The sequence below is a fragment of the Sceloporus occidentalis genome, unplaced genomic scaffold, assembly GCF_023333645.1.
Source record: "Sceloporus occidentalis isolate IW3139 unplaced genomic scaffold, rSceOcc1.0.p SCAF_69, whole genome shotgun sequence".
In the NCBI taxonomy this organism is placed as follows: domain Eukaryota; kingdom Metazoa; phylum Chordata; class Lepidosauria; order Squamata; family Phrynosomatidae; genus Sceloporus; species Sceloporus occidentalis.
Window position 1 is genome coordinate 528884 of NW_028317049.1, and position 26838 is coordinate 555721.

Sequence of the window (26838 nt, forward strand, 5' to 3'; positions counted from 1 at the left end):
CTATCCCTGTCCCTGAAAAGTCAGCCAGAGCTTTCCCCAATCTTCTAGATATTTTGAACAGTAACTTGTGTCTATCATTCCACTATAGGAAATGATAGGGATTTGTAGTCCAAAAATGCCAGGAGAATATCACCCGAGGGAAGTCTGTTACTGATATAGCTGACCAGAGATCTCCATATGAGGCAGTATATAAAACATTTTGTCTTCTTCCACACTTTGTGACACTGACCTGCTCCATGCGACAGTTTCCCTTATATCTTCTATGTGCTACTGAGTGTGTTTTTCAGCAGTTGGTGCTTAAAGCCCTATCTAATGTACATACTGCCCTGGTATTATTGTAATGAGGAACCGTGGTTTCTTGTGACATGAATAGTATATGAGCCTTGAGCTCTCATACTCTGCCCTCCTCTTTTTGCTCGCTGGAGAAGGGGCTTGAAAGCATTTGCTTCCAATTCTTTTTAATTGAAAAAACAAAAGAACTTTATTGAAGACCGTCAGGATAGAAGTGATCAGCAATGCATTTAGGTCAGATCTGAGGCTTCCTTCCTCCCCATGATAGTATGAAGACTCAAACTAATTCGCTCTAGCTACTCAATTTGAAAGAATCCCTTGGAGAAGCCACAGTGTTGCTTTTTATGGGTAAACTCTGGTTAAAACAAACCAAGATTTGATACCTTAGTTCATATTTGGTTGGTTTTCATCAAGTTGCGTTTAGGGAAATCCCACTGTTCATGTTTGGATGTCACAGAGATCTGTTTAAGTTCATAGAAGAAATGACCCATCTCTTCTTCCAATGTATGAAAAAGCAGGAGTGGAGATGGGAAACTGCATGTGTGAGCTAAAGCTTTTGTTCTTAATACTGGAAAGGTCGTATCTCTTTCTATAAACCAAGGTGTGCATTGACATCTAAAGGGAGGGCTTCCTCACAGTCCCACCATCCTCACAGACATGGTTAGTAAGGATTCGGGAGAGAGCCTTATCCGTGGCTGCTCCCAATAGATAGGACTTGGCTCCACAGAAAGTCCGGTTGGCTCCTTCCCTCCTGTCTTTCTTCTGGCAGATGGAGACATTTCTATTTGGGCAGGCTTGGGGATTTTTACTATGGAGCTGCAGTGTGTGACATGGTATGCTCCCTCTCTGTAGATTAATACTGTATATAAAAACTGTTTTAAATACGTTTTTGTTTTTAGTGTTTTAGTCATGTTTTCAATGCTGACACTTAATTTCTTTATAGCTTTTGTAAATTAAGGTTTTACTTGAACATTTTAAAAATTATTGTAAGCCACCTTGTATCCCATTTTGGGAGAAAAGCAGGAATGTAAGTGCAATAAACATATTAAAGAAAGAAAATGTGGCTCATTCATGTAATGGGGTTGAATTCTGTGTAAACCAGCTCACTCTCTGATCTACGAAGGTTATAATGTGTGATGTCCTTATCGAGGATGTTACTTCTCATTACATACGCCTGAAATCTGCCACATTTGGGGGGGGGGGGGGGGCAGTGGGTATATTGACCCTTTTTCAAATGGATGCAGACATGCACTTAATGACTTGTGTGTCTGTGAGGGAGGGATAAGTCTTAGAGTGCCAGGAACGTAGTTTCTTTTTTTCTCATACAAAAGGAAAATATGGAGGGAGAGGAGAGAGAGAAAGAGAGAAAGTGAAGTGGGAGATTAATAGAGAGAAAAGCCATGGGGATAGAAAGAGAAAAATCAGAGAGGAAGAAAAATTGTGAGAGAAACAGATCCTCACACACAAAGAAGCAAAACAGCAAAGGGATGAGGTGTGTGATGACATGTATGTGCCCATGAAACCACTATGTGTGTTGTGATCAGTGGTGTGACACTGAAAGTCAGGCCTTTGCTTAGATGTTTGAGTAACTGTTTGTATATGATGTGAAAAGGGCTGATGTGAAAGTGTAAAGGCAGGATTACTGCTGAAAATAAAGAAAACAAAAATAGCGACCATGGAGAAGCTGCATAAATTCAACTTAGACTGTGAGGAAATCGAAACAGTTAAAGAGTTCCTGTACCTTGGATCAAGCATTGATCAGAATGGAGACTGCAGTCAAGAAATCAGAGGAAGACTAGAAATGGGGAGGGAAGCGATGAAAGCACTAGATGAGATCCTAAACACCTGAGCACTAAAACTAGAACCATCCAAGTCATGGGATTCCTCATCACTTTATACACATGTGAGAACTGGACAGTTAATAAAGCCAAGAGGAAGAAAATCAACTCATTCGAGATGCGATGGTGGGGAAAAGTGCTAAGGATCCCATGGACAGCCAAAAAGCCAAACAAATGGGTTCTAAAGCAGATCAAGACAGAACTCTCTCTGGAAGCCAAGAGGACTTAATTGAGGCTGCCGTACTTTGGACACATCACAAGAAGGCATGACTCATTAGGAAGGACAATGATGCTAGGAAAGATAGAAGGTAGAGGAAACCGCATGCCCAATGGGTAGAGTCAATAATCGGACCTGAATCTGCAGGACCTAAGCAGAGCAATGGAGGACAGGGGTCTTGGAGATGTCTCATCCACAGGGCCAGCATGAGTCGGGGGCCTTGGGAGCAGTTTAAGGGCAGTTAACAACATGTATATGATGTGACAATGACAGACTCGAGTCTGTAAACATTACGATGTAATCTGATTTTCTTATTCAACTTCTTCAGAATATTCCAACTGTGTTATATTTTGTAATTAAATGAAGTTTGCAGCAATATTGTACTCTGGTTATTTGGCTTAAAGGTCATACAACAATGAAATACTACATTAGCCACGCAGAGAAGAAAGTAAGGGGGATGTTGAATTGTCTAGACTAGAAGATGGTGGAGTATCTGGGGCACTGGTGGCACAGTGGTTAAATGTCAGTGCTGCAGCCACGGTTGTGAGTTTGATCCCAGGCAAGGCTCCAAGGTCCACTCAGCCTTCCATCCTTTCGTAGGTCAGTCTAATGAGTAGCCAGCTTGTTGGGGGCAATTGGCTTACAGATTGTAAAGCATTTAGGGAGTGCTGAGTGCACTGATTAAGCGGTACAGAAATGTACATGCTATATTGCTAATGCTATAACCAGGAGCCCTGGTGGCACAGTGGTTAAATGCCTGTACTGCAGCAACTCACTCAAAAACCATTAGGTTGTAATTTCAAGATCAGCAAAAGGGTTTAAGCTCGACTCAGGCTTGCATCCTTCTGAAGTTGCTAAAATGAATACCCAGATTGTTGGGGGGAAATTAGCTTACAGTTGTAAACCACTTAGACATTGCTTACGTGGTATGAAGTGGTATATAAATGAAACTTGTTTGTTATTTTTTTGTATATTTATTTATTTAGAGTATTTATTCTTTTCTCTTCAGCCACAAAGGATCCCAGGGCAGCTTACAGATAGTTAATCAGACAATTCCCTGCCCCTCGTGTCTAAAAAGACACGACACAAAAGAGAAGTGAATGGCAGTGGGAAGGGGATCAAGTCAAGCAGGTACTGCTGGTTCTTCTCTCCCTTCAAGACCAGGGCAGTGGCATTTGGAATGAAGGGAGGACCTCTAAACCTAGTTCCCAGGTTTCCAGGGAATTGCCAGAAGGTGCAGCACTGGATTCAGGAAGGAAAGGCTGTAGCTGGAAATAAAGCTCTCTGTGTACCCTGTATATTTGTGTGTGTGTTTGTGTGTGTGTTTGCCTCTGCTGTTCTGATGGCTGGGAATGGAGCTGAGGATTGAGGAGAGAAGAAAGGGTCAGTTTTGGGCAAATTCAGAACTTCTGTGCATCAAAGAGTCCAGTGTGTTGAAACAGCAAAGAACTTTATTGAGAACACATAGAAATTCAGTGTTTAAGCCCACTCCAATCCAAACAATACATTAAAACTCTAAAACTTTAAATATCACCCTCTTCCAATCCTAGCCCCCAACTCCAGTTCCCACAGTCCATGCCCCACAGGTAACAAGGTCCACTTTGCCATTCCCAGAAACTAGCCCTTTCTGTTAATATCTGTCCCCAACTTTCTTCAGCCAACATCTGATTGCAAAAGTTATCATTCCCATAACTATTCCAGCCAGTGGCAACAAATCCCACCCCCCATCTACCTAACCTATACCAAGACCCACAATCCCCAGCCAAATTTACAACCCAAAGTAATTATCTATACAATTAGCAATGAAAACCTTAACAAAATGCAACCTTAAAACATAGACATATGGACAGACAAACCTTAAAAGCAAAATCACAAGGGCCTTTTCTTAGCACCATAGGATTGAAAATATTTTTTTGTATTCCTTCTTGACAATAATAATACTATTAGTTCAACACTGGGATTTGTGTGCCTTCTCTCCAGTGTGGCCTCTCTGATGTCTCAGTTGGACTGACTTGTCAGAAAAACATTTCCCACAATGCTGGCATTTGTATGGCTTCTCTCCTGTGTGGACTCTCTGATGTGTTACTAGGTTTGACTTGCAAGAAAAACATTTCCCACAATGCTGGCAATTGTATGGCTTCTCTCCTGTGTGGACTCTCTGATGTGTCACTAGGTGTGACTTTGAAGCAAAACATTTCCCACAATGCTGGCATCTGTATAGCTTCTCTCCTGTGTGGACTCTCTGATGTGTTACTAGGTTTGACTTGCAAGAAAAACATTTCCCACAATGCTGGCAATTATATGGCTTCTCTCCTGTGTGGACTCTCTGATGTTTCAATTGGGCTGACTTGTCAGAAAAACATTTCCAGCAATGCTGGCATTTGTATGGCTTCTCTCCTGTGTGGAGTCTCTGATGTGTCACTAGGTGTGACTTGTCAGAAAAACATTTCCAGCAATGCTGGCATTTGTATGGCTTCTCTCCTGTGTGGATTCTCTGATGTGTCACTAGGACTGACTTGTAAGCAAAATATTTCCGACAATGCTGGCATTTATGTGACTTCTTTCTTGTGTGGACTCTCTCATGACTGACCAATTCTTCTGTAAAGGAAGACAATGACAGACAAGACTGAATCTCAGTGTTAAGAGAGGAAAGTGTTACCCCAAGATTTAGCCCCACGTTCACCCCTCCCTATTTGAGATTAAATGAATAAAGTTGGTGTGAGTGACCTGAGCATGATTCTGTTCTGGATGCCCCCAAATCCATATAATGATTGTATCCTTACTCATAGGAGCGACCAAAGAAAAATATTCCATTAAATATATGTAAAACTATTTTAATTGAAAAGTGTCATCATTTCCTGTGAGACTGCCATAGAGTGTTGAGTCAGAGCACATGGCATGATGCAAGCTAACTGCAGAGGATGCTTCATGCTGTGTGGCACCAAGGGATGACTCTGGAGTTCTGTGTGCTTCTGGGCCTGGTATAGTTGGGATGAATCCCGAGGTCACTGTTGCCTCAATCTCTCCTTTGAGCTAAGTATGAAATTCCCCTAAAAGCATATCACTTGTGAGTGTCCTCCCCAGACTCCAACATTTCGAGTGACAAAGGGCCCCTGGAATCAACCATGGAGCTAAGCAAGCTCAGGTTGGAAAAGAAACATGAGAGAAAAAGGAATTTTTGTGTTACCCTTTCCTCTCTTCATAGACATTGCTCATAATTGCTAAATTTAACCCTTAATATGTATGAAAACAAGGGCCTGATTTCAAGCTCAGTTCTTAAGTTCAGTTCTCTTCATGGGGCTACCTTTGTACCAAGTTCGGAAGCTTCAGTTATTTCAAAATGCGGCACCAAATTGGTTACGGGAACATCTAGGTCAGACTGTATAACACCAGTTCTAAAATCTCTATATTGGCTGCCAATTAGCTTCCAGGCACAATACAAAGTGTTGCTTATTACCTTTCCCTACACAATCCGCCCCACACTCTCAGAACATCTGGGAAGAATCTATTAGATTACCCAAAGGTCAGGCTAAGAACAACTTTCCACAGAGCGAAGACGGCCATGGCCCCCAAGTTATGGAACAACATGCCGGAGGAGATCCATCTTAACACCACCTTGGATGCTTTCAAGAAAGCACTTAAGATGGATCCCTTCCGGCAGGCTTACCCACCTGACCTCTTCTAAAGAACTTATGGGGAAAACCCAGTTCTGATCACAATTGTGCATTTTAAACAATGTTTTTATTTGTCCCGAATTGAATTTTTGGCGACTTGTTGTTTTAGTGTGTGTAAATTGGATGCTATTGTTGCTTTGTGGCTATTTTATGGTTGTGAAACCACCTTTATCCATCGGGAAATATTATTGTTGTTGTTGTTATTGTTATTATTATTATTATTATTATTATTATTATTATTATTATTAAAATCTGTCCGGTTGGTGGCTGCCCCCAATCTCCAATGTCCCTCTCCTGGCCCTTCCCAGAGGTCCCTTCCTGTCCACAGAGAGCTACGCAATGCTGGCTTTGCTCCTGCCTTCCCCTCCTTGCTCCCAGAGGCCTAGATTCATAGAATCATAGAATTGGAAGATACTACAAGGGCTAGCTACCCTGTCCAACCCCATTCTGCAATGCACCAATCAAAGCATCCCCAACAGATGTCCATCCAGCCTCTGTTTAAAGGAAGGAGACTCCACCAAAATCTCCGAGGGAGTTTGTTCCACTGTCAAACAGCCCTTACTGTTAGGAAGTTCCTCCTAATGTTGAGGTGGAATCTCTTTTACTACAGTTTGCATCCATTGTTCCATGTTCTAGTCTCTGGAGCAGCAGAAAACAAGCTTGCTCCCTCCTCAATATGACATCCCTTCAAATATTTAAATAGGTCTATCATATCACATCTTAACCGTCTCTTCTCCAGGCTAAACATCTCCAGCTCCCTAAGGCGTTCCTCATAGGGCATGGTTTCCAAACCCTCCACCATTTTAGTTCCTTTGGACGCGCTCTAGTTTCTCCACATCATTTTTGAAATGTGGTGCCCAGTATTCCAGGTGAGAGCTGACCAAAGCACCGTAGAGTAGCACTATTACTTCCCTTGATTAAGACTCTATACTTCTATTGATGCAGTGTAAAATCGCATTGGCCTTGTTAGCTGCTGCATCGCACTGTTGACTCATGTTCAACTTGTGGTCTACTTGAATATGTCTAAGACAAGGATGGGCTACTGTTGGGGATTGGGGGGGGGGTCACATTGGCCCCAGGGTATCTCAGGGGCAACCGCACATTCTGTTGCTTTAAAATAGGAATAATGTTTTGCCCCTCAGTATCCCATTGCATCCCTTTGGGGAAGTGGAGGCCATTTTAACACTCTTGGGCCCTCTCTGAGCCACTGCAGGGCCAAGGGAGGTCTTTTCCCCAAGAAGCCTCTGCAGAGCCTCAAAAGGCTGGAAGAGGGCCAAAAAAAGTAGGAAACCTACTCAGAGATGTGCTGAATACCATTTCTGTGAGAAATGCATTAATCCCCATGCTGCCTTCCCACCAAATCCTAGAAATGGTGTGATATCTGGGGGCGGAACTAAGTTTCAGAATTAGAAAGTCCTTTGCTTGCACCAAAAGGTTTATTGAGAAATCAGGCAGAAGCGTCCATTAACACGTCTAAGCAGTCTCTTAAGCTTTGAAACCTTTTTCTTCCATCATTAACTACCTTCACACTCCTCCCTTTTCTTACCCCTTCAGCTGCTAAACAGCCCGGGTACCTCTTGCCTTCTTTGTCCACCGTTCACATACGCCTCTCCCCTCAGGGACATGTCTGCCACCCAAAGCTCACAAACCAGTCAGTTAAGAGCCTCCACAACTGCTTCCTTTCCCCAAGCTGTTCTAGGTCCCACTATCCTTACCAACTACTTAAAACTACTAGCATTTAAACTACTAACAATTCCCCCCTAAACCCCAATACCATTCTGGATGAACCCCAGAAGCTGGTTCTGACAATTTGCAGTTTACAATGGAATATTTAGAATCCTTATAAAGTGGAGTGCAATAGTGCCTCACTAAACTACAAATTCAAATATTCTACAGATGTTGCTATCATAATTAAACTACGCTTGACAGGGATCTAGGACTCCTAGTAGACCACAAGTTCAACATGGGGAAACAGCGTGATGCAGCAGCTAAAAAGGCTGCATCAATACGAGTATAGTTTCTAGATCAAGGGAAGTAATAGTGCCACTCTATTCAGCTTTGGTCAGGCCTCACTTGGAATAATCCTGTGTCGAGTTCTGGGCTCCACAATTCAAAAAGGATGTTGAAAAGTTGGAACATGCCCAGAGGAGGGCATCTAAAATGGTGAAGGATCTGGAAACCATCAAGCCCTATGAGGAGCAGCTTAGAGAGCTGGGTATGTTTACCCTGGAGAAAAGAAAATTAACAGCAGATATGATATCCATGTTTAAATATTGGAAAGGGTCGTATTGAGGATGGAGCAAGCTTGCTTTCTGCTGCTACAGAGAAAAAGAGACACCACAATGGATGCAATTCACAGAGAAAGAGGTTCCACCTAAACATTAGGAGGAACTTTGGGACATTAACAACTCTTCGACAGTGAAATGTACTTCCTTAGAGTTGGTGGAATTCTCTTCCTTGGAAGTCTTTAAACAAAGGCTAGATGATGCTTAGAGTGTGTATTCCTGCATGGCAGAAGAGGGTTGAACCTGATGGCCCTTGTGGTCTATTCCAACTCTATGATTCTATAATGCTAGTGGATTCCGGTTCCTTACCCACAGAGGCGACGTTTTCATAATTCTCCATCATTATATGATTGTACATAAGTCTCTGCTTCTTCGTCAACAGTTTCCATTCGTCCTCAGTGAAATATACAGCCACATCCGCAAAGGTCACCTGCAACAGAAAACAGCCCTCATCCAGAGAGTGTCTAAGGAAAAAGGGGAGGAAAGCACATGGTGCATCCAAATATTATTTCATCACTTCAGAATTCAGTCCAGGAAATAAACTTTAAATTCTGTCAGCAAGAAAAAAGCTACTGCCTTTGAAATCCAGTTTGTCTTAAATCTTTTCAATATAATACACAATATAATTTAGGCCATGGGATATTGATGATGGATTAGGATACTAACTATCCCAACACGTACAATACATTTAGCCACCAAAGAATTATGGTGCATTTAGACATTTCTTGCCACATTTGAGAGGCAAACGTCATTTTTAATAACAGTTCTGGGGAGTACTCTGGCCTTGAGGGCCACTGGGCCCACCCCATATTTAGATCCAGAGATTTTCTCCCATAGCCCCCAACATTTCACAGATTGGAAAAGCAAGACACATGTGGACAAGCAACCCAGAAGGCAGTGAAGATGGCCAAAGTTGTTTATGAGGAAGATCACACAAGCTAGGAAGGGCACAGGAGTTTCCTTTTGCTTCAGCCTCCTGGGAAGGGCCATATACTCCTTCTTTCCTCTCCTCTCCCTCCTTTTGAGTTGATGGGCTGCAAACTCAATGGCACTCAGGAACTGAAGTGAGCTGAGAAAGGGGAAAATTGGAGGAAGAGAGAGCAACCGGGACATTTTTAAAGTTCTCTGGAAAAGTGGGGTGACAGAGGATTAACCAGGACTGTCTCTGCCAAACTCAGACAGTATTTTATTTGCTTCCTTTCATAAACTGGCCCAGAAGTGACACAGATGAAGTTATTAGGATAGTGACTCACCAAAGAGCTGTTGTACCTCGGCAGCCTCTTTCTGTTGGAGCCCAACTCCCTCCGCTTGGCCTCTGTGTCAGCCATCAGGTGGGCAGGGGGTCCTGGTGGTCTTGCACTTGGTCACTTCCAGGAAGAGAGGCCCCAAAGCCGGGTACAAGGAGGCCGAGATGAAGTTCCTGAGAAAAGGGCCCAGGGTTAGGATTGGCTTGGCAAGAAACCCAGCAGCACTCAAAGACACAGAGAACAGCATCGTGCTGGTGACATACGCAGGTGACATATGCCTCCTTTGGGCCAACGGAGAGGTGGGTATAACCTTCCTCCTTCTCCACCAAACAAAGCCCACTGGACCTAGCATAGATTCCCTGCAGCTCCCCTACACAACAGATACTCCATGCCTTCTTAGAGTGGTGGGGGATTAGGGGATGGGGAATTGGAGAGGGCCCTGGTTATGTCCCCGTAGATAGATGTGAAATGAGTGCATCATAAATAAATAAATAAATAATCTGCTGAAACTTCCATAGTTCCCCGATGCTTTTCCCCATCATCAGTCCCTTTCCCAAGAAGGCTGCATCCGCACTATAGAAATAAAGCACTTTGACACCTCTTTAACCACTCAGTGCTATGGAATCCTGGGGTTTTACCTTTGGACATTTAGCCTTCTATGCCAGAGAGCTCTCATGCCACAACAAACTTCAAATCCCAGGATTCCATAGGATTGCACCAGAAGAATTAACACACTTTAGAACTGGATTATTTCTGAATCAGCTGTAAAAAGGTAGAAGCACCCATGTCTTGTTTTTACCCTCCTAATAGTGGTTTTCCTTTAAAAAAATAAGTAGTTTGTTTTAGTCTCTAATCCTTATTTTTGTTGTTGTTGTTTCTTTTATTCTTGGTAATATGAGTTATTCTGGTCTGTCTCCTTCCTTCTTGCCTGAAAATCTATTAATAAGAAAACTGGGGAGACTTTTAAAACCTCCCAAAGGAGCTGCTTTTGGGCTTTTTGGGAGGCAATCCTCCTCTTAGAAGCCAAAGCCCAATGTTTGTGAAGAAGAAGAATAAGTCTTATATTAAAACTAACCTCCCCATTTCTGATCCATTTTAAAACCCATGTTCCCCAGAAGGAGCAGAGCTTTGTAATAAGAAAACCCTCTCAGAAAAGAGACACAAAAGACACACAAAGAGACACACAAAGAGACACACTTCCTTCCTTTTGGCCCAAGGAGCCTGGCCTCCTTCTGACTCTGGAGCCTCAGCAGAGAAAGAGAAGCCTCTGTTCAACTGAGGCTCAGAGAAGGTCCGGAACATTGTCCACAGTCACAAACAGCATACAAAATGGCTGCCAGAACACAAAATGGCCACCTCCGCCTCAGCTCTTGGCAGTTGGAGGCCTTCTGGGAACCCAAAATGGATGATGAAAGGGCCCCAAAGTCAGAAGGGACCCCAAACAGGATTTCCAAACCTTAACAACACCTAAAATGCCAAACGAAAAGTACATTCCCAGAGTTCCATAACACTGAGCCATGGCAATTGCATGGGTGTAAAACAGGAATGCTGGAGCTGTGCTAGTGGGGGTGGTGGGGGTGGGGGTGATGGTGATTAAGGTGTGGTGGCAGCCTGATATCATCATCATCATCATCATCATCATCATCACCCCCACCCCCACCGCTAACATTTCTACAGCGTGAGAGCCACCATTAATAGCATTAAAATTCCACTTTGGGGAATCACACTCTCCCGCCTTCAGAAAGGGTGGCCCATGCCTGGAAGACCTGCTGGGCCTACTTCCTCCCTCCATGGTGGCAGTGGCCAAAGCAAAGCAGCAGCATTAGACCGAAGCCAGGCCCAGCCAGACCTCACCGCAGCAGGGAATCCTATTGCTTCCAGGCCTTGTCCCTCTGCTGTCGCTCCCCTTCCTCCCTCCCTACCTCCTTTCCTCCTTGTCTCTGTCTCACTCTGTGCTCCTTGCAGCAGCCTTCCTGGGATATTCAGTGTTCGCATCCTAACAAAGGGGTTTCTGGCCTCATCAAGGATTTGGGGCAAACTGGATCTGAAAGGCAGTACTAGCCTTTTCTGTTGCCAATGGGATTTAAAGTGTATTTCCTGGACTGGAACTCCCAGCATCCACAAGGCCAGAGAGAGGAGGGGTCCTGCCCTGCAATAAGGCCCCTCCAATCCCTCTGAACCAAGGACTATAACTCCCATGTCTTCTTGACCAGACACATTGTCAATAGCTTTCTTTCTTTCTCCCTAGCTGCCTTGTGTTAATGGTGTTACTGCTCTTGTTGTGTTTGTGTGCTTTCAAGTTGTTTTGCAAGTGCCTCCCTCTGAGGCTGAGAGAGTATGACTTCTTGCCTAAGGTCACTCAGTGGGTTTCCATGGCCAAGAGGGCATTTGAACCCTGGGCTCCAGGGTCATAGTCCAATGCTCCAGCCACTGAACCACGCTGTCCCTTTCTTGAGGCTTTGTAGTTTTTTTGTGGAGTGGCTCCAAGTCATTGCCGATTTCTGGGGAGCCTTTCCTGAGGTTTTCTTGGCAAGAGTTGTTCGGAGGAAGTTTGCCATTGCCTTCCCTGGGGCTGAGAGAGTGTGGCTTCTTGCCCAAGGGACCCATCTGGTTTCATGGAGGAGTGGGACACTGGACCCTGGCCTCCAGAGTTGTAACCCAACACTCAAACCACTGCACCTCACTGCCTCCCATTCCCATGTACAACCTGGGAAATAATTGCAGACTTTTTTATGTTCTTCATGTGTATCTTTAAGTCGTTTTCAACTTATGGCAACTCATCGGGTTTCCTTGGCAGGTTTCTTCATAGATGTGTTGCCATTGCTATCCTCTGAGGCTGAGAGAGTGTGACTTGCCAAGGATCACCTAAATCCAAAACACACTGCAGCAATAATCCAATCTGAGACCGCTTTAACTGCCCTGTCTCAGTGCTAGGGAATTCTGGGAAATGTAGTTTTGTGAGACATTGAGCCTTCTCTGTCAGAGAGCTCTGGTGCCACAATAAACTCCAGTTCCCAGGGTTCCCTAGCACTGGGCCAGGGCATTTAAAGCGCTCTCAAACTGGAATATTTCTGCCGTGTGTTTTGGACCTTTCTTGGTTGCAAAGTTTCCATAGCCTGCAATGCATCTCCTAATTCTGTTGGCAGTCCCTCCCTCCCAATACTTTCTCATTTCCCCCCAAAACCAGAGCAAAGCTGGCAGATGGAAAGAGGTTTTAAAGCAGCATTTAAATCTGCAATATTTGTTTTTAAAAGACTAAATGTCCCAAATGCTATTATCAGTTTTGTAGCTATTATTACAGAAAGACGTAGAGTGCAAACTCCTTAAGTACCTTTATTTTCTGGAGTGAGATGGGCTTTTCCAACTGACTCACTGTGATGATCTCCGGTGGTCCAAGCAGCCAAACTGCGGTCCTGTAATAATAATAATAATAATAATAATAATAATAATAATATGGCCCTCTCTTCAGCCAAAAGGTTATCAGAGTGGATTACAAATTGCTAATTAGACATTTAGACATTATGGCTCTTAGCCCAGCAGACCCTTAACTTCCTTAAATCTCTCTGCCTCCATCCAGTGAATTATAAAAGGGTTTCCCTTAACCTTCACTGGGACCAGTTAAGGAACCTTATTTCTTCTTCTTTACTGATCTTCCAAGCATCAGCTGATCCAAGACACGTGTAAAAGGAGCAATGAGTAGTAGATACTCCAAGGAGATATTTACTATAAATAACAAAATATAACTGAAATATAAGTCCTACAAGATATTAAGAATCTTGCAGGAACAATATTTGTAAGTATATAATATTCAATTCATACAATCTATTAAAATAAAAAATAGACCTAAACCTCCAATTCTGAGACTAACTTCCAAGATCCGCTCTTTAACTCTCTCTCTCTCTATCTCCAACCGACACAATTCCCCCAACTGTCTCTTGGTCTCTCAGGCCTTATATCTCCTTGTCACGGAAGCTTCCAGAAGAAGCTTCATCTTGCTCTCTGATTGGTCAAGAGAGCCTTCCATAGCAGTGATGTCATTCTGCATTTGCATAAACCTCTCTTTACTGCCTGAAGAAGACCTCCATTGACTGGAGCCCAGTCATTACACTTTCCCAAGGCAAGGCTTGCACCTATTTCCAATGTTGTTCTTGGGGTCTGCCTCCCAGTTGTTTCCAGGTCTTATGGTGACCTTATGGGAGTCTCTGAAGGGGTTTTCTTGGCAGGTTTCTTCAGAGTGGGTTTCCCATGGCCATCCTCTGAGGCTGAGAGAGTGTGACTTGCCCAAGGCTTTAGTTCTTTTGGAAGCCTTTTTGCTTTATCTTCTAGAAGGCAGCTGAAGTGTTGCTTCTTGCTCTGAAGAATGAGAGGAACCTTCTGGCATCCAAAAGGCTAACATTATCTGGAGTTATGTCTGATAATATGTATAAATAGGATTGCAATTCCTGTTCATTTATTAAAAGGTTTATAGTGCACCCCATATCCTAGATTCTCATAGCTTTGTCTCTTAATAGCAGTTAACTGTAAAAAGTTTGTTAAACAGATGTAATATTTTATAATATAATCTCAAAATCTGTATAGATGGCTTGAATTAAACCATAAAATTTGTAAATGAGGAGGTATGGCCGTATTTTATCATACCATGAACCTAATCTAGTTTGGGAATAAAGTCTAATGAAGTTACCCCAATCAGTTGCATCTGATTAATTTGTATTCATTAATTAAATTAGTTTGCTGAGGCACCAGAGCTCTCTGCAGAGAAGGCTCAATGTCTCAGGACACTACAGTTCCCAGAATTCCATAGCACTGAACCAGGACAGTTAAAGTGGAGTTAAACCAGATTATCTCCTCAGTGTGGATGCAATTTAAGAGAAGGCAACTGTTACGAAGGGAAGGAGAGATGTAGATGAAATAGATGAGGAGAATGACAGGAGGATAGATATAGATGTGGCTGAAATGGGTGGGGGCTCTGAATTTGGCTGCCAGGGATGGGGAAATGGAAGGGAGGAAGAAAGGTGCAGCTGTCATTCAGGTGAGGCTAGCATTCAGGTGAAAGTGGAACCAGGCTCCTTTCTTCACCCCGGAAGTGCAAAGGTTCAGGATGCGTTCAGACCCCCACTGAGCATGCGCAAGGGTCCCAGTTAAAATCGTTGAATCTGAATGGTATGCACCGTGTGGTGATACAATTTGCACTCGCTCCGCTTTGCCTGAATCCGCATCATGTGACTTGCCTTGGATTCAATTCCCATCTATTCGGAAGGGTAACGGAAGGGCACTTTGTAGTTTACCTCTTGCTTGGACAGGGGATATGATTGTGGTTTTGAACTAATATGTCTTGAATGTGGTGCTCTATTACACAATATCATAGAGTGGTTTGTGAGGTGTATTAAAACTATCTTCCCCATTTCTGATCCCTTTTAAAACCCATGTCCCCCAGAGGAAGCAGAGCTGTGTAAGAAAACACTCTCAGAAAAGAGACACAAAAGACACACTTCCTCCCTTTTGGCCCAAGGAGCCTGGCCTCCTTCTGACTCTGGAGCCTCAGGAGAGAAAGAGAAGCCAATGGTCAGTTCAACTGAGGTCTTAGAGAAGGTTCTGGAACATTATTCCCCACAGTCACAAGCAGCACACAAAATGGCTGCCAGATAACAAAATGGCTGCCAGAAGGCAAAATGTGAGTCTGGGGCAGTGGGTGGGGTCTTCCAGCTGCTCAGCCCCCATTGGCCAGCTTCAAGGAGAGGCGGAGCATCATCTTCTATATTTTGCTCTGTGTGCGGAAGAGAGAATGAGGAGAGTTTTAGAGGGAGAAAGAGACAGACAGAGAGACATTAAGGGAGGAAGGAAGGAGAGAGAGAGGGGAGTGAAGCGACAGCAGAGAGACAAGGCCTGGAACCACTAGGCTTCACTGCTGCCCTGAGGTCTGGCTGGGCCTGGCTTGGGCCTACTGCTGCTGGTGCTTTCCTTTGGCCACTGCCATTAAGGTGGGGAGGAAGGAGGCCCAGCAGCCCTTCTAGGCAAGGCCCAGTCTCTCTGAAGGTGGGAGAGTGGGGCTCCCCAAAAGGGATTTCAATGATTTTAATGGTTGCTCTCATGCTGTAGCAATGATGATGATGATGATGATGATGATGATGATGATATCAGGCCTGGGGGGGATGGAGCTGCCGCCAGACCTTAGTCATCATTAATGCCACTGTCACTAGGCCTTCTTGCTCTGAAGCACTGTAATGGCCATGGCTCAGTGTCATGGAACTCTGGGACTGTTCTTTTTGTTTGGCATTTTAGGTATTGTTAAGGTTTGGAAATCCTATTTGGGGTCCCTTCCGACTTTGAGGCCCTTTCATCCTCCATTTTGGGTTCCCAGAAGGCCTCAAACTGCCAAATGCCAAGCACTGAGGCAGAGGCAGCCATTTTGTGTTCTGGCGGCCATTTTGTGCTGCTTGTGACTGTGGGGAATAATGTTCCAGAACCTTCTCTGAGGCCTCAGTTGAACAGAGATACCTCTTTCTCTCCTGAGGCTCCAGAGTCAGAAGGAGGCCAGGCTCCTTGGGCCAAAAGGAAGGCAGTGTGTCTCTTTGTGAGTCTTTTGTGTCTCTTTTCTGAGAGGGTTTTCTTATTTCAGAGCTCTTCTCCTTCTGGGGAACATGGGTTTTAAAAGGGATCAGAAATGGGGAGGATAGTTTTAATACAATCCTTATTCTTCTTCTTCACAAACATTGGGTTTTGGCTTCTAACAGGAGGCTTGTTCCCCAAAAAAGGCCAAAAGGAGCTCCTTTGGGAGTTTTTAAATGTCTCCCCAGTTTCCTTATTAATAGATTTTCAGGCAAGAAGGAAGACCAGACCATCTCATATTATCAAGAATGAAACAAACAAGCAAACATATAAACAAACAAACAAGGATAAGGGACTGTTTGGGGACTTTTTGTGTTCTCACAGCCATCGGGTGCGATCAGGAAAACCTTTCTTTAGGATCAGAAATCCTGTTTGGGGCCCTTCCGACTTTGAGGCCCTTTCATCCTCCATTTTGGGTTCCCTGAAGGCCTCAAACTGACAACTGCCAAGCGCTGAGGCAGAGGCAGCCATTTTGTGTTCTGGTGGCCATTTTGTGCTGCTTGTGACTGTGGGGAATAATGTTCTGGGGACTCAGGGCCAGTGGGGAGGCTGGGCTTTGTTGGCTGGGAGAGAGAGTTGGGACAGAGACCCTCCCTTTGGGCCCTAGCTGGGGGGGTCCCACCGGTCCTTGCCTTCCCCTTTGGGAAAGGAGACCCCCTCAGCCCCCTGGACTCACTCCTGCCACTCATTCCTAGACTGGCTGGGACTCAGAGGAGTTTCCTAGGCATTGTCACCTTCTGCCCTCCATGGCCATTGGCACTGACCTTTCCCCATTGCCTTCCCTCTCTCAGCCCTTGGACCTCCTCCTCCTTCGCACTCAGAGCAACCCTTCTCTACGGCTGAGGAGACGGCCTCTGACCCAGGGAAGCTCCGACCATAAAGGACTACAGAAGAGCCCTTTCTGGGGCTGCAGGAATCAGGGTCTTTCTACTGAAGGTAGGCCTTTATTCCTGGACCTGAAAGAGGACCTTTGTTTAAATGTTTCAGTCCAGGATTGTGTGGAAGGGTTGCAGCTGAGAGACTGAGCCCATGCTTTGCAGGCATAAAGCCCCAAATTCGCTCTCTAACAGCATTGTCTTCCCAGAAGGTGGAAGGGAGATTTCCAGACCTCAGACACACAGTGCGCAAGTGAGTCCTTTTTATGGGAACTGTGTGTGTATGTGTTGTTTACTAGAACTTTGTGAAATATTAGTTTCACTGGGTTTATAGGATGAATTTATGTACGTCTTCATTTACCCCAAATCAGCATAATCCAGGGTGCAATATTCAAGTCATAAAGCTATACATTTATAGATATTTGTTATATCAAGTGCAACATATTCAGCAGTGTGCATCTTTTTAAAAAATATTCAAGGAAAAATGAAGAAATTGTGATTTTAACAATAGATCCATTCAGAAACAATGCACACAAATGTACATGCCTCAATTTCTATGTGGCTTCAGCAAGAAGAGGGAGGAGGTAGATACCTCATGCTCCTGCTATGACTGACATAGGAAACACAGCAGTTAAGCTTAGAAAAATAGTCTTGTCTGCAAAAATAAAGTAATTATTTTGACCAGTGTTTAAATGGGGAGGGGGCCATGATGAGGGGAGGGCATGGATTACATCTCTAAAGTAATTCATGTCTCATCCAGTCCTAGAGCTAGAGCTTCTCCACCTGGGACATAAAGCAGGTCCTCCCCCCCTCCTCTGTGTGAAAGAGAAGTCAAATTCTCATCATTGAGGATGACACAGCATGAAAAATTTGCATTCCTGCATTTAAAAATCTGAGGAGTCCTGAATCCTGTTGGTTAACCCTAGAGAGCAGACCCACTGAAACCATAAGTGACTGGTGAGTTAACATATAGATAAATCCAAATTATTCAGTGATTCTATTCTGATCAGGACTAGGCACAAGATAGAGGCTAGGATTTAGGTCTGCATGTGGCTGGAACAGGATATTCCCAAGACAAGATGGACAGGCAACAATGTGGAAAATGGGCACTCTCCACATGGGCAAAGACACTATCAGAATTGTGACTTCTCTGCGTGCAGAAGGCTGCCATGGGAATTGGGTGCTCCCTTTCCATCAGCTCAATCCTGGGAGAAGGGCTGGATCCCATGGAAGGGGAATAACCTGAGAAGAGAGAGCTCCTTTCCTGCCCTTCCTGACGAGGGGCCTCCCTGGGGAAGGGCCATTTGTAGACCCATTCCACCCAGAGCAACACTGGAGCATAGAGAGTTCTGCCGGTTTGGCCATTGGGAGAATGAGGAACCACCAGGCCAGACAGCCTGACCCAGCAAAACCCTCTATGCTCCAGTGTTGCTCCGAGTGGAATCAGACTACAACTGGCCATTCAGTGACCCAGGTCCTACCATACAGTTGTGGAAGCCATCCCGCATGGCCATTCCATGCCTGGTGAGAGTGTTGGTGTGAGGTATTAGAGAAGCATCCAGCTGTGTTTCTGTAGTCAGAAGCAAAATGAAGAAATCTTCTTCTGAGGGCAACTGGGGACCTCTGCAGGTTTCAGCAGATAATGCACTCATTTCACATCCAGCTATGAGGATATAGTCAGGACCCTTTCCAATTTCCCATCCCCTGATCCCCAGCTACTCTCACAAGGCATGGAGTAAGTGTTGTGTAGGGGAGCTGCAGTGAGTCTGTGCTAGGTCCAGGGGGTTTTGTTTGGTGCAGAGGGAGGAAGGGGATGCTCACCTCTACATCGGCCCAAAGGAGGCATATGTTACCTGCATATGTCATCAGCAGGATGCTCTTCTCTGTGTCTTTGACTGCTGCAGGGTTTCTTGCTAAACCAAGCCTTACCCTGGTCTTTTTTCTCAGGAACTTCATCGCGATTCCCTTGTACACAGCGTTGGGACGTTGTTTGCTGGAAGTGACCAAAGTGCAGGGCCACCAGGATCCCCCTGCCCACCTGATGGCCAACACAAAGGCCAAGCAGACGGAGCTGGGCTCCAACAGAAAGAGGCTGCCGAGGGTTAACAGCTCTTTGGTAAGTTGCCATCCTGACTGTTATTTTCATCTGTGTCTGTGCTGGATCATGAAAGCAAGCGGAGAAGATACTGTCCCAGTTTGGCAGAGAGAGTCCTGATTAATCCTCTGTCTCCTCATTTTTTCAGGGGCTTAGGAAATGTCCTATTTCACTCTCCTCCTCCCATTTCCTCCTTTCTCCTCAGGTCAGTTCAGTTGCTGCAAAGTGCATTCCAGGTTCAAAAGAGTCTACAGCCCATCAATGCAAAAGAGGGGAGAGGGGAGGAGAGAAGGGGGCAGGGTCTTGCCCTTGCCAGGAGTCTGAGCCAAAAGCAAAATGCTGTACCCTTTCTCGCTTGTGTGATCTTTATCATTAACAACTTTGGCCATCTTGACCCACTTCTGGTGTTGCTTGTCCACATGTGTGTTGCTTTCCCCATCTGTGAAATGCTGGATGATATGGAAGAATATCTCTGGACTTAAACTGAGGGTGGGCCCAGTGGCCCTGAAGCTCAGAGTACTCCCCAGAACTGTTTTTTAAAAATGAAATTTGCCTCTGAAATTAGGTGAAATATGGTTAAATGAAAACTAATATACATGTTGGAATAGCCAGTATGTTAATCAATCAATAATATTCCAGAAATGGCCGAAATTATATTGTTTATCATATTGTATATTATATTGAAAGGATTCGAGACAAACTGGATCTCAAAGGCTGTAGCTTTTTGCTTTCTTGCAGAATTTAAAGTTTATTTCCTGGACTAAATTCTGAAGTGTTGAAATAATATTTGCAATGCACCATGTGCTTTCCTCCCCTTTTGTTTAGTCACTCTCTGGATGAGGGCTATTTTCTATTGCAGGTGACCTTTGCGGATGTGGCTGTATATTTCACTGAGGAGGAATGGAAACTGTTAACGAAGAAACAGAGACTGATGTACAGTTATGTGATGATGGAGAATTATGGAAATGTAGCCTCTGTGGGTAAGGAACCTGAATCCATTTCACTTCCTTTGAAGACTGAGGGCCCTTTCATAATTCAGTCAGAGTGCTATGATTCCACTTTAGAATTATAAAATCAAAGAGTTGAAATAGACCACAAGGACCATCCGGTTCAATCTTCTGCCATGCAGGAATAGACATTCAAAGCACCCCCAAGAGATGGCCATCCAGCCTCTGTTTAAAGACCTCCAAAGAAAGGGACTCCACCAAACTCTGAGGGAGTATATTCCACTTTTGAAGAGCTCTTACTATCAGGAAGTTCCTCCTAAAGCTTAAGTGGAATCTCTTGTCCCTGTGGCTTGCATCCATTGTTCCATGTCCATTAATTTGAAATTAATAATAATAATAATAATAATAACCATAATGCGATGCCACCATGCTCTGATGGAGTATATTCCACTGTTGAATAGCTCTTATTGTCAGGAAGTTCTTCCTAATATTTTGGTGGAACCTTTTTTTCCTGTGGCTTGTGTGATCGAGTTTGGATTTATATAAATTTTGGGTACCAAGCAATCAAAAATCATGACCCCTGACTGACCCCATCACTGCCGCCATTATCCCAAAAGCGAGCTGACCACGTAGCCAGACAAGCCTAGCAGGCCATGGCTAAAGCAGAAAGGTAGATTTAAACCTTTAAAACCAGTTCTGGGAGTTGCCATTGTCGCAGGCAACATGAATGAGGACAAAGGAAGTTTGCCTCACCTATTGATGGTATTAAGTACCCAGCAATCTACATAGTAGTCTTCTCCCAAAGAAGTGGCAGACCCTTTTGTGTATCCATTGTTTAACTTTAGTCTTAGTCAATAGATAGCCATGAAGACCTTTGTTCCGCAGGTAGCTATAGCCTGAGGATACATTTCACAGTATAAATAAAACCCAGATTCCAGCCCTCCTTTGGGCTTTCTGAGCTACAGTTCCAAACCTCAACTCTGTCGAGCAATCGCTCCGGAGCTCTCTTGGGCACTGTGCCCTGCTGAAATCACTTGGGCAAGCCAAAGCCCACTGTCTCTTTCGGGCCTCTTGTTAGCTTAGCCCGCTGGAACTTCGCTGCTAGCCATCGCGGTTGCCGCTTGCTTTGTGTTCCCCGCTGCCGTGTTCACTTACCAACATCCCTCACATCTGTCGCTTGGAGAAGACTCCTAAGGTAAATATTTCAACGGTGCCTCTATCCTTTCTCCTTTACCCCCAACTCTTCCCCTCCCTTGCTTTAGCATTGAATGTGCGTGTGCGTGTGTGATCCCTTTTTGGTTGTGTGGCTTTAATAAATGTTTATATTTTAATTGCAACTCATTGACATTGCAGTCTCTGTTTCTTGGGGTTGGACTATATGACCTCTGGTATACACATAGGGACCCAATCTGCTGCGTGCGTTGTTAGGACACGCCTCTTGTAAATTTGAGCTAATTAAATTCCCCTGATTCGATCCTTCCTAACACTTGCGTCCATTGTTCTGCATCCTTTGTTCTACACCAGCAGAAAGCAAGCTTGCTCCATACTCAGTATCTCTTCAAATACTTGAACAGGGCTGTCATATCCTCTCTTAACCTTCTCTTCTCTAAGCTAAACATACCCAGCTCCCTAAGTCATTCCTCAGAGAGCATGGTTTCCAGACCATTCACCATTTTGGTTTCCTTCCTCTGGACATGCTCCAGTTTCTCAACATCTGTTTGAATTGTGGTGCCCAGAACTGGACACAGGATTATTGCAAGTGAGCCCTGACCAAAACAGAATAGAGTGGCACTATTACTTCCCTTGATCTTGACACTATACTCCTATTGATACAGCCTAGGATCACATTGGCCTTTTTAGCTGCTGCATCACAATGTTGACACATGTTCAACTTGTGCTCTACTACCATTCCTAGTTCCCTTTCACATGTAATTTAATTGCCATAACAACTTCCTGTGGAATCTTGGAATTTCTAGTTTTAGTGAGGCACTATTGTTCTCCACTTTGTAAGGATTCTCAATATCCAATCCTAAACTGCCAATTCTGGAATTTTGTGGTAAGGAGCCATGGAGATTAATGCTATTTGCCCCTAAATGGTCCTCAGCCCTTTCCTGAGCAGGATTCCTGCCTTTTGTGGCCACTCTTCCAGCCTTATGAGGCTCTGGAGAGGCTTCGTGGGGAAAAAGGCCTTCCTTGGCCCTGCAATGGATCAGAGAGGGCCCAACAGTGGCAAAATGGCCTCCACGTCCACAAAGGGATGCTGTGGGATATTGAGGGGCAAAACATTATACCATATTTTTAGGCAACACAATTTGGGGTTTCCCCTGAGATCCCCTGGGGTCCAATGTGACCACCCCACTTCCCAACAGTAGTCCATCTCTGTCTTAGAGATGGCTTAAGGTTGTTTTAAGGCTCATCTCTCACACTTGACCCTCACTAATATCAGAAACCAGGTCCCAGACTCCTTGTTCTGCCTTTCCTAATGCATTATTTGTATAATGATTGTCTTGCCTTTCTCAAGAAATGAGCCTCAAAGTGTCCCTTTTGTGCATCACACTCTGTGGGTGTGTGTCTGTGATAGAGAGATGGAGGCAATGTGAAAAACAGAAAGGCAGGGAAGAGATGCTGAAGGTCAAATGGTAAAGCAGTGCAGATGGGCAAGAGGCAGGGTTGGAGAGCGGAGGGAGAAAAGGAAGGGGATCAGGCCTCTGGGATCCAGGAGGGGAAGGCAGGAGCAAAGCCAGGATCGCCTAGCTTGAAAAACACACAAAGCATCACAAGAAGTAATTTGTATTGTAGCAATAAGGGTAAACATCAATCTATAAAATGAAATCCTAAACCTGGCAGGTAAAAATTGTCCCAAATAACTTTGAGAAATATAGACTTAAAATAGTGGCTTTGGCACGGTTGCTTAGAAAGTTGTATCCTAATCGAGTATCTCCCAAGCTGAGTTATATAACATTTCAAGCAGAATACAAGCTGCACATGGCGTGTTTATAGTGTTTATAGTGGCAATCCACTCATTAACTTCAAACTTCTAAAATGATTCATATAAAACAGAACAGTCAAATGGATATAGTGCAGAAAACACCGTATACAATCCTATTAATTCCAAAATGGAAGTTGTATAAAAATGTAATAACCTGACTCTTGGTCATAATTATTTCAAGATATTTCATGGGTGTTTCTACATCTGTTCCAAAAAAATCTGCTACAAATAATCGCAGATGCACAATATCTGGCAACTTTAACAGTTACCTGCTCCTAATAATACAATTATTTGCAAGCTCTCCTCTCTGACTTCCATCAACTTCACCATCCCTTGTACACACAACTCTAATCCACACCAATCCACATGTGAGCTGTATACTGTATTGGTTGTGAGTCATCTCCTGGTGCCACACAGCATGAAGGGACCTCTGCAGTTAGCTTCCATCATGCCTTGGTCTCTGACTCAGGACTTTATGGCAGTCTCACAGGATATAATGCCACTTGCCAATCAAACTATTTCTCCATATGTTTAATAGAATATTTTTGCAACATTCCTTTTTCTGACTATCTGCTTCCAGTGATTCCCTTAAGTCCCCCTCCAATCTCTTCTTTGTTAACTCCTATAAATAAGGATACAATTGTTCCATGGATTTAGGGGCATAAGTAGTACGGTCATCCTTGTGTTACTAACAGAAACTCTCTTAATTTAATCTCTAATAAGGAGGGGTTAATGAGGGCTAAATCATGGGTAACACCCTCCTCTCTTAACACTGATTTTCAGTCTTATCTGTCACTGTGCTTCTTTACAGAAAAATATTTGAGTCATGAGAGAATCCACACAGGAAAGAAGTCACATAAATGCCAGCATTGTGGGAGACATTTTGCTTACAAGTCAATCCTTGTCATGCATCGAAGGGTCCATACAGGAGAGAAGCCATACAAATGCCAGCATTGTGGGGAATGTTTTTCTCAGAAGTCAGACCTAGTGGTACATCAAAGAGTCCACACTGGAGAGAAGCCATACAAATGCCAGCATTGTGGGAAATGTTTTTATATGAAGTCAGTCCTAGTGACACATCAGAGAGTCCGCACAGGAGAGAAGCCATACAAATGCCAGCATTGTGGGAAATGTTTTTATATGAAGTCAGTCCTAGTGACACATCAGAGAGTCCACACAGGAGAGAAGCCATACAAATGCCAGCATTGTGGGAAATGGTTTTCTCAGAAGTCACACCTAGTGATACATCAAAGAGTCCACACTGGAGAGAAGCCATACAAATGCCAGCATTGTGGGAAATGTTTTTCTCAGAAGGCACACCTAGTGAAACATCGGAGCGTCCACACAGGAGAGAAGCCATACATATGCCAGCATTGTGGGAAATGTTTTTCTCAGAAGTCAGACCTAGTGGTACATCAAAGAGTCCACACTGGAGAGAAGCCATACAAATGCCAGCAATGTGGGAAAGGTTTTTCTATGAAGTCAAACCTAGTGGTACATCAAAGAGTCCACACTGGAGAGAAGCCATACAAATGCCAGCATTGTGGGAAATGTTTTTATATGAAGTCAGTCCTAGTGACACATCAGAGAGTCCACACAGGAGAGAAGCCATACAAATGCCAGCATTGTGGGAAATGTTTTACTTCAAAGTCACACCAAGTGAGACATCAGAGAGTCCACACCGGAGAGAAGCCATACAAATGCCAGCATTGTGGCAAATGTTTTTCTATGAAGTCACACCTAGTGATACATCAAAGAGTCCACACAGGAGAGAAGCCATACAAATGCCAGCATTGTGAGAAATGTTTTACTTCGAAGTCAAACCTAGTGACACATCAGAGAGTCCACACAGGAGAGAGGCCATACAAATGCCAGCATTGTGGGAAATGTTTTTCTCAGAAGTCAGACCTAGTGAGACATCAGAGAGTCCACACAGGAGAGAGGCCATACAAATGCCAGCATTGTGGGAAATGTTTTTATATGAAGTCAGTCCTAGTGAGACATCAGAGAGTCCACACAGGAGAGAGGCCATACAAATGCCAGCATTGTGGGAAATGTTTTTATATGAAGTCAGTCCTAGTGACACATCAGAGAGTCCACACAGGAGAGAGGCCATACAAATGCCAGCATTGTGGCAAATGTTTTTCTCAGAAGTCAGACCTAGTGACACATCAGAGAGTCCACACAGGAGAGAGGCCATACAAATGCCAGCATTGTGAGAAATGTTTTACTTCAAAGTCACACCAAGTGAGACATCAAAGAATCCACACTGGACAGAAGCCATAAAAATGCCAGCAGTGAACTAACATTATTTTTGTCAATAAGGAATACAAAAATATATTTGCAGTCCTGCTGTGCTAAGAAAAGGCCCTTGTGATTTTGTTTTTCTGTCCATATGTCTGTTTATGATTTAAAATTGTATTTTGTTAGATTTAGGTTTTAATTGCTAATAGAATAGATACATGTTTCGGGTTGTAACTTTGGCTGGGGATTGTGGTTTGTGGTATAAGTTAGCTAAATGGGGGGCTGGAAGTTGTTGCAGTTGGTTAGAATAGTTTTGGGAATGATAGCGTTTGGAATTTGTGGGATGTTGGCTGAAGAAAGTGGAGGCTGATATTAACAGGAAGGTGGCTAGTTTCTGGGAATGGCAAAGGGGGGCTTGTTACCTGTGGGGCCTAGACTGTGGGAATTGAAGGTGGGGGGCTAGGTTTTAAGAGGGTGGAGTTTTAGGTTTGGGGGTTTTAATGTATTGTTTGGATTGGAGTGGGCAGTTCTGACGTAAACACTGAATTTCTGACTATGTGTTCTCAATAAAATTCTTTGTTGTTTCAACAGACTGGACTCATTGGTGTACAGAAGTTCTGCATTTGCACAAAATTTACCCTTTCTTCTCTCCTCAGCCATCATCTCCATTCCCAGCTATAAGAACAGCAGAGGCAAACACACATACATTTATATATATGTATATATGTGTGTTTGTGTGTGTGTTATATCTACATACATACAGTATACATAGACTTTATTTCCAATGCAGAGCCTTCCTTTCTTGCATTTCCTGGGCTCCATTGTGGCCTCTTCGAAGTGTCCTCAAAATAAGGAAGGAAGGGGAGGTCGCTGAACCCCCGGCACACTCCTTCCCTTCCCTCAAAGGCCGCCAGTGGAATAAACAGCAGGAGCAGTAAAGCCCTGGTGATCCCCGCGCATGATCAGAAGGGGTCTTTGGATGTATGTGCGCATGCACAGTCTCAGCCCTAAAGCCATTGCTGCCCTCACACTCTGTTCTGAGGAAAGGAAGGATGGAAATGGGGGGGGGGGGGGGGAACCATTGTTTGTTCAGAGGAATGGCTGGAATGTCTTCGGGGGGAGGGGGGGCTTGGGGATTATAAGAAGAAGGAATCCCCTCTTCTCCCCCCAACCAAAACACAGGGGGCCTGCCAGGTCTCCTCTCCCTCTTTCCTTCCCTGCCCCTTCCTCGGGGGATTCCTTGGGGCCCTGGTACTTGGGGGTTATCATGAGAAGAGAGGGAAGGGGGACCATTGGAGACAGGCATGACCATGGAGGGGGGTCCAAAGATAAAAAGGGCTTTGAGGAGCCCCCTCCGTCCTGGAAAGTGGGGCAGAGGAGAGGCCCTCCCTTCTGATGCCTCATTTGGAGAAGATTTTTGTGCCAAATAAAGAGCACCACACAGCATAGGCTTCAATAGCATTGGAAACAACATTATTTGGGGGGGGGGGGGAGTTTTCTCTGGGGTCTTGGGGGGAGGAGGGGGGAATC

The 26838-nt window shown here is 44.3% G+C and overlaps 1 protein-coding gene across 3 annotated transcripts in view; it reads right to left on the bottom strand.

Moving 5' to 3' along the window:
* Positions 1-3837: 3837 nt before the first annotated feature.
* LOC149286368 (uncharacterized) overlaps positions 3838-26838 on the bottom strand; it is a 142889-nt gene continuing 119888 nt past the window's right edge. For all 3 annotated transcript variants that reach the window (XM_089494147.1, XM_089494149.1, XM_089494148.1), the window contains one exon: positions 3838-4944. In XM_089494147.1, the coding sequence (XP_089350273.1) occupies positions 4295-4944 (650 nt within the window). In that variant the 3' untranslated portion in view covers positions 3838-4294. The remainder of the gene's footprint in view (positions 4945-26838) is intronic.